The sequence below is a fragment of the Mesoplodon bidens genome (assembly GCF_964165515.1).
Source record: "Mesoplodon bidens genome assembly, chromosome: 2".
NCBI lineage: Eukaryota > Metazoa > Chordata > Mammalia > Artiodactyla > Ziphiidae > Mesoplodon > Mesoplodon bidens.
Genome location: NC_138177.1, coordinates 25,495,368 through 25,503,668, shown reverse-complemented (window position 1 = coordinate 25,503,668; position 8,301 = coordinate 25,495,368). Strand labels below are relative to the sequence as shown.

The window sequence follows — 8,301 nt, the reverse complement described above, 5'->3', positions numbered from 1 at the left end:
TGCGGGTGCGCCAGCCCGCGGGGAAGGCGCCGCCGAGCGCCGCGCGGACCCCGGGAGCCCGCGGCAGCGCGCGTGCCTCCGGCGGCGCGGTCAGCCCGGGGCCCCGCCTGCGCGGCCCGGGCGGCGGCGCCCAGGGACTCCGGGGGCCCGCTCGCGCCCGCCGTCGCCTCCGCCGCTCGGTTACCTCGATCCTCCCGTCTCTGTCGCTTCCCACTTCCCTCACTCCTTAATCTGGATGGGAAGTTGGGGAAAATGGACAGGGTCTTGCTGGCGTGGGTTGCTCTCTTCTGGCTAACAGGTAAGAGGCGTTTTCTACCGAGACGGATAACTTTATATGTATTCCGGTACTGGTACTGTTCTAACCCTAGCCCACCGCACCGCACCCCCAGTTACCCCCCATTGTGCTTAAAGCTGCTTAGCAGGCTGGTGGTAAGTGGGGGGAGGGGTGTGTGTGTGTGTGTGTGTGTGTGTGTGTGTGTGTGTTAGAATGATGGGGGAGGCGGGGAGAAACCCGGTATCAAGTGAGCTGGATCGAGATGCGGGTGTTTTGACTCATTCGAGATATGAGATTGTTCTTTCCGGTGTGCATTTCTCCTTCCATACAACGGTTCTTCCTCGGTCTTATCTTGAGTTTGTAATGCTGTGAGTCCTGGGAAAAGCCTGGTTGGGAAAAAAAAATGAAAGCTCGGAGGAAACTGATTAAAAGAACTGGTTTTCTGGGGGTTGGAAGTAGAGGAGTGTCTTCTTAATTCCTTCCCTAGAGAAGCCGGGAGCCCCAGGGGCATTCTTCAGTGGCTCCCAGGTGTGCAGGGGAGTGGGGATGAGGAAGGACATGGGGATGGAGGCTTGATTGGTTGTGGAGTTGAGGGCCCCACTCGCATTTGGTACCATTTGGGGAGTGGTCCCATAGAAGAGAAGAGCCTTCCTCCTCCCATAAACAGGTGGGAGCACCCTCTAATAAAGATAATTTGCAGAGATATTCAGAATGTAGGGCCTTGCCTTAGCATTAGAGTCACTTCCTCTAGCTGAGACCTCCGTGTTTCCCCCTCCCTTTTGGTGAACTTTCTCCCCACCCTCCTGGGGTCTGGAACAGCTCTGGTTCCCAGCACGTGTTCCCACAGGATGATCTGTGAGGTTGAGAGATAGGTGGCCAGGCTGAATGGGCAGCCCTGAGAGATTCACAGAGCAGCCCTGCCTTGGGTGGAGGTGGAGGGATTAGGAAGGCTTGGGTAGTCTGGACTGGGTCTGAGGCAACAATTCAAAGCAAGGTGGAACCAAGGGTTGGAGGAGAGGAACAAGGGAGCGGAGAAGTGGTGAAGACAAGATGGGGTAGTGAAGGGCAGGAGAGAAAATGGGAAATAGCACCAAGAGCAAAGTTGTGTCCCCTCTGGGAGCACTGAAGACTGGGAAAAATCAAGTCAGTAGGAAAAGAGGAACAAGATAAAAGTATCTAAGGCAAGTGATTGAAAGAGGGTAAAATACATTTAAGAAGAAAGACAAAACCACTATGTCCCTTAGCTTCAGAAGAAGATTATAGATTGCCTCAGTTTTTTTTTTTTCTATTGCTAATGAAGGGTCCCTAACACTGGCTCTTACCCCCTGCGGGGTTTAGGTTTGGGGAGGGGTCCCTCAGCAGAGTTAGCCTCTTCTCTTGGCTGCTGTGAGTTCATTCCTCCCACATTATTCAAATATGAATCATCTCTAATTTCAGGGATTGCCTGATCCATGCCTCCCCACTCCCCTGGCTTCTCAGTGCCTTCTACTTCCACCCTCACTGATTCTGAATGTCCTTAATTTGCCTCTACTTCTCAGTTATCATATTTGAGGGGAACTTTGGCCTTGAACCTTTATCACCACCTCCCTGAAGTCAGCTAGGCATCTGGGGAGGGGTCCCCAAGTCAGAGGTGCTCTTCCAGACACCCTGGGGAATACCCAAAAAGAACTCTCTAGGGATTTGCAGGGCATGGGGCAGAAGGGGAACATATAGCCCTTGCTAGATGGCTGACAGCTTTTCATGAAATGGTCCCTGGGACCATCTAATTCAGTCCTCTCAGTTTATATAGATGGAGGCCCAGAGAGGCTATGTGCACACAGCAAGTTTGTGTTGGAGCCAGCGCTAGACCCAGTCCTCCCAAACCCCGGGCCAGTCCTGTTTGCACTCTCCTGAGCTCCCTCTCTGAGCTTTGTGGGGTGTGTGTGTGGGGGGGGGGTTGTTTTTGTCTTGAGGGGAGGTGCTGCTTCATCTGGTCTGTGCCTTCTCCCATCCGCACCTGGAGAGGTTGCTCCTGCCTGGAAGCAGGCAACAGGTTAGTTATCAGGGCCATCCCAGCTGTCAAAGAGCTGGGACTTCCAGGCTCTGCAAGTAAGCCTGGCTCCAGAGATCCCACTGGCATCCCCTGGTCCCAGTTTCCCCTCCCCGCCCCCCCCCACCCCGCATCCCACCGTGGACAAGCCTCAGCCTCAGCAAAGTGAAGCAGCTAACAATGGCGGCTGGGGAGAGGGAGGGAGGGAAGACAGAGGAGCAGTCAAGGATGAGATGGATTCAGACTCATTGTTCACAGAGCAACCAGGAGACGGAAAGGTAAGACATTTTAGTCCAGCCCAATCAATGAATTCTGTCTTGAGGGGGTGGTGGAAGGGGAGGGAGAAAGGAAAGGACACATTAAAAATGAGTCAGAGAGCCAGGAAAAAAAACCACATTCATTCTCCCTCTCCCTCCCTTTCTCTCTCTTCTCTCTTTATCTCTTCCTCTCCTCCCCTTTCCCCCCCACCCCCCTAGTTTCTCTCTTTTCATGCAGGCTGAGCAATTTCTAATCAACACTTCAGGCTTTTTCCCTCAGACTCCAGCAGCTCCTTCCTCGTCTTTCATTACCAAAATTCTGTATTTTTTTTCTGCTGTATATTTAGCCTCATGATTTCTCATTGTCATTGTGATGCCGCTTCCTGTCATAAATTGTTTTGTTGTTGCCCTTGTCGTTTTGCACAAAACAAAATGCTTACCAGCTGCTATTTTAGCAACAGGTGCCATCTAGCAATAGACTTGAGGAGGGTTCACTCTGTCTTTGTTCTTGAATGTGGATGGCGTTTCAGCCCTTCCTGGCAGCAGAGGCTGCAAGAAACGCCAGAGCTGTGGCGACACTCTGGGAGCAGGCAGTTCGTTTTCCTGGAGACTCTTCTGGGTCTCTCTGTGACGAAGAGTGCTTGTTCTATTAGCGTTTCTTTTGGTACCCTTTTGGTTGTATTCATTCATTTATTCATCCTTTCTCCAAGTCTGTATTAAATTCCTGTGGTTTCTAAGTATTATGATAGGTGCTGAGAATAAAGAGAGAAAGGACATAGTCCTTGCCCTCAAAGAGTTGTCAGTCTACTCAGTGACGCGAATGAGTTTTTAGGTGATTTTGATATGGAGGTAAGAGGTCCTATGATAGGAGCCACGAGAGACGCACAGCGGCTACGAGAGCACGGATGAGGCCTACGTGCCTGAAACCTGGGATGGGAATGGAGCAGCTCGGAAACAAACTCCCAAAGAGGTGATGGCTGAGTTAATACACTTGTTCATGCACAGTCAGCTGCTGAGTTACTGCCACGTCCAGGCATTGTGTTGGGGTTAATAAGACAAGCCCTGCCTTCAAGGAGCTTTTACAGTTCGACGGTGGAGACTCCAGTGATGGAAGGGTACAGTTATGGCGTACCCCGTACAAAGGCCACGACAGAGATCTGCACTGACTGGTGTGGGTGCCTCATGGTGGCTTCTGACCCAGCCTGCAGCAGGCAGGGAGGTATCCAGACACAGTGGCTGGTTTGGTTTGCATTCAGGTAGATGCCTGGTGACCATGAGAGGATGGGCTTGAGTATGGAGGGTTAAAGTGTAATTAGCCCTGGAGAAGGAAGAGTTGCTTTTAGAGATTCCTGACACCTTAATTTCCATTATCTCCTTTCCGATCCTGTATACTTTTCAATTTTTCTCCCTCCTCTGTTCTACTTTCCTCCATGGAAGAGACCTTTTTCAAACTGGAGCATCTTCTCTCAGCATCTTGTCACAGCCCTCTCCATGTCCCACCATGCTCAGCCTGGGTGCTTCTCTCTGAACTAGGAGAGGGGGGTTGTTTCAGTATCCCCATTACTCTTTAGATTTTAGACTCATGATTCTGCTAAATGTCTAGTTTATACAGATTTAGGTATTAGTTCTAGTAGTCCTAGTGCAACACTATGCTAGTACCATGCTGTGGTCTTAGTTCAAGTGCTTAGTACAGCGTTAGTAGTATTAGTACCAGGACTTAGTTAGTGGAAAGAACCCTGACCTGGGATTTGAGGATGGGGTTCCAGTCCCATCTTCTTCACAAAGTAACTGTATATCCATGGGATCTGGGTCTTATGATCAGTTTTTTTATTTTTGGCATGTAATTTTATTTTATTTTTTCATTGAGATATAATTGACATGTAACATTATATTAGTTTCAGGTGTACAACATGAGTCCATGTTTGTATATATTATGAAATGCTCACAACAATAAGTGGTTAAACATCCATCACCATTTATAGTTACAAACTTTTTTCCTGTGATAACTTTCAACATTTATTCTGTTAGCCACTTTCAAATATTCAACACAGTATTATTAACTATAGTCATCATGCTGTACATTATATCCTCAGGACTTATTTATTTTATAACTGGAAGCTTGTACACTTTGACCCCCTTCACCCACCCACCACCTCTGGCAACCACCAATCTGTTCTCTGTATCTGTGAGCTCAGTTTTTTGTTTTTGTTTGTAAAGTTTACATGTATAAGTGAGATCATACAGTATTTGTCTTTCTGACTTATTTCACTTAACGCAATGACCTCAAGGTCCATCCATGTTGTCACAAATGGCAAGATTTTATTCTTTTTTATGGCTGAATAATAGTCCATTGTGTGTACATGTATATAAATTATATATATATATACACACACACACATATAAAAAATATACATGGCACCTTCTTTATCCATTCATGAAGCGACGGACACTTAGGTTGTTTCCATATCTTGGCTATTGTAAATAAAGCTGCAGTGAACATGGGGTTGCATGTATTATAATCTTTTGAATGAGGTCACGTCTTAGGTCACTTTCAGCTCCCAGATTCTATGGTTCTGAACTTTTCTCCATTTAATTTTGATGAGTTGGAAATCAAACTTACAAAGCAATAGATCCTTAGTGAGGAGCCATGGAGGGAGCCCCATTTGTCTTCAGCCTTTCCCTGACCACTAATGATTGGAATGAAAAATGGCAGCTGGGAAGGGAGAGCTCTTGTTAGCATTTTCAGAGGAACAAGTGGAGTAGCACTGAGTGCTTGGTGGACAGCATAGGGTCTACTCTGAACAGTTAAATGTAGTCATACTGGGGACTGCTGAAGCAAGGAAAGTGCTTTGGGCCAGATGAGATGAATCGTACTCTAGCCAACATGGCCCTAGAACGTCCCTTCTAGTCTCAACTTTTTGTTCCAGGACACACTCACCTCTTCACCCCTTCCAACTATTTTAGCTCTTATATCAACTTACTGCCAATCAGGAATATAAAGAAAGGTATGATCTGATTGTTGCTCTTGCTTATTTAGATACTGTAATGCTTTCTTTTCTATGTGTTAAATGGCTTTCATGGACATCATCCCTTTTGATCCTTCTAAGTAAGTAAGGCTGATATTACCTACCTATACATAAAAGGGAGTAAATGACTGGTCTAAGTCTATGGTATCTTATTGATTATAATAAGAAATAGTGTCACTGACTTACATATGACTTGATTGTTTCAAATGCCTGAATCCAAGAGAAACATTATTTTCTGGTTAAGGTGGGTAAAACTGGGACTCCTGATTTAAAGGAACGTACATGGTGTCTATTATGGGGCATTGGGGAGTGAGGCTCAGAGTTCATAGAACTCAGGGAAATATGACAGGGAGAAGTGATAAAGAATAGCATTTAGTATTTCTAATTAAATCCTAAGATCTACAGGAAAAGAGTGAATGAGGAGTGCTCTAGTGATGAGGCACAGGAGAGCAGTGGATGTGACCCTGTGACAGCAGAGACTGCTGGCATGTCAGAGCCCCTCTGGGACTAGGCGCTGGTACTGTGCATCCAGGAGCTACACAGGGTGTGACTGTGGCATATGTAGGCTTAAAATCTTGGTCTTCAAGACAGCTTTTGGCTTCCTGAGAATGAAAGAAGGCATTTTGGATAACCAGAGTTCTTTATGGGCCAAGAAACAAGGAAGAACTCAGAAGAAGAACATGCTGCTTCCCTGTTCTCCTACAGCAGCTAGAGCCCTGCAGGAAGTGGTTCTCTAAAATAGGAGTAGAACCTTCACATTCACCTGGGATCCTGTATCGTCGCTCCTCCTTTGCCCTTGGCTTATCAGGGGGCTGCTGGGGGAGAGGGATGAGGCTCAAACTGACCTGGATTTGAATACTAACCTAATAGTTTACCTTATTTTCTTTAGCTTTAAAGTGGAGAAGCTAACTTATAGGGTTGTTGTGATAATTAAAATGAAATTATGTACAACTCCTAGCACAATATTTGGCAAATAGTAAGCTCTCAATACTTATGAACCCCAAATAGGAATATTAGTCAACATTTTGATGCAGCAACAAGCAACTCCATAATCTCAACAGCTCACAACACCAAACATTTAGTCGCTCATGTTATATGAGAGCTGCAGTCAGTTGCAGGTCAACTGTAGCCAATTGGTGGACTTGGCTCAGTTCCAAATGTCTTCTTATTCCAAGGCCCAGGATGAAGGAGCAGCCACTATCTAGGCATGCTGTTCTCATGGTGGAGGACTCAAGGTGGGTAGGGGGAGGGCACAGAGCCAAACCACACAAATGCCTTTTAAGCTTCTGCTTGGACAAGTCTTATGGCACATATACTCACATTCCATTGGCCAAAGCATGTCACATGGCCAAGCCTCTAGTCATTGGAGTAGTAAGTGTACTCTACCTACAGGGAACAATCTAAGAGTGAGGAGGGAAAACTAACTGGGAACAAATAACACAATCCATCAACTGCGTTAAATCATTCAACAAATGTATTGAGTACCTACTACGTAGCAGACTTTTTAAAAGCCTGAAGGAGAGAGCTTGTTATTAATGGCAGAGAGATGACTAAATAGGAACTTCTCGGGCAAGGTGATGTGATTCTAGGGTAATATGACTGTAATAAGAGCAAGAAGAAGCTTCTACAGGAAGTGATAGCTGAGGAAGTCCGGAAAGATAAGTAGGAGTTACTAGAGAAAGAGTGGGACGGAGGGAAGGGAAATTTACAGAGGAAACAGCATGTGCAAAAGCCAACAATCAAAAGAGGACATGATGTTTTTCAAAAAGTACAAATATTTTAGTATGGCTGGAGAATTTAGTGGTGCAGGAGGAATGGAAGAGAGTGGCTCCATCTGAAATGAACCCTTGTGCTTCTGAATGCCTAGAGGGAGTCTTTAAAAGGGTGAGAGTAAAGGAGTGCTGTGATCAGATGTGCATTTTAGAAATATCATTTGCACCTCAGTGTGAAGGGTAGATTAGACATAGGCAGACTTGCAGCAAAAACCAGCTAGAAGACCCTTGCAGAAAGAGAAGCAAGATATGATGAGATCCTGAAATCTTGTGGTGCGGTGGAGATGAGAGAAGTGGACAGAGTGACCAGAGATGGAGGAAGTAGTCCATAGTCCTGGGTTGGTTGGATGTGGAGGCTGAAAGACAGGAGTGTCAAAGATGCCTCCAGGTACCTGGCTTGGGTCTGCTGGGGATGCCATTTGTGGACATGAACTAATATAGGAGGAGAAACGTTTAAGGGAGGGAGAGACAGGTTCAGTTTTTTTCATTAGGTTAGTTAGAGTATAGCCTAAGATGCTATAACAAAAAGACCCTAAAGTACAGTAACTCATACAAAACTGTTTTTTTTCTCTCTCTCCTGTAACAGTAGAGATCTAGTGGGACTGAGTCTACCATTCCCCACATTTGGCTCCCAAGACTGCTCCAGTGATAGTTACTCTTCAGCAAGTAGAAGCAAGGAAAGCAGAGGGTCAGGGCAAGTAGTTTATTTTTAGAGAGGTGACATGGAAATTACACACATCACTTCTCCTCACATACCTATATCCTGAATCTAGTCCCATGGCCACAATTAGCTGTAAGGGAGGCTAGGAAATGTAGTATGTAGCTGGCTTGGCTGGCCAGATTAAAACCTGGGAAGTTCTGTTACTAAAAGAAGGGGGCAGTTAGCATCTCCATCTATAGAATGATGAGTTTGGGGTGCTTGTATAACATCCAGATGGAGAAT

The 8,301-nt window shown here is 46.1% G+C and overlaps 1 protein-coding gene across 2 annotated transcripts in view; it reads left to right on the top strand.

The window, feature by feature from the left end:
* Positions 1 to 205: 205 nt before the first annotated feature.
* ILDR2 (immunoglobulin like domain containing receptor 2) overlaps positions 206 to 8,301 on the top strand; it is a 59,463-nt gene continuing 51,367 nt past the window's right edge. For both annotated transcript variants that reach the window (XM_081225036.1, XM_081225035.1), the window contains exon 1: positions 206 to 298. In XM_081225036.1, the coding sequence (XP_081081162.1) occupies positions 253 to 298 (46 nt within the window). In that variant the 5' untranslated portion in view covers positions 206 to 252. The remainder of the gene's footprint in view (positions 299 to 8,301) is intronic.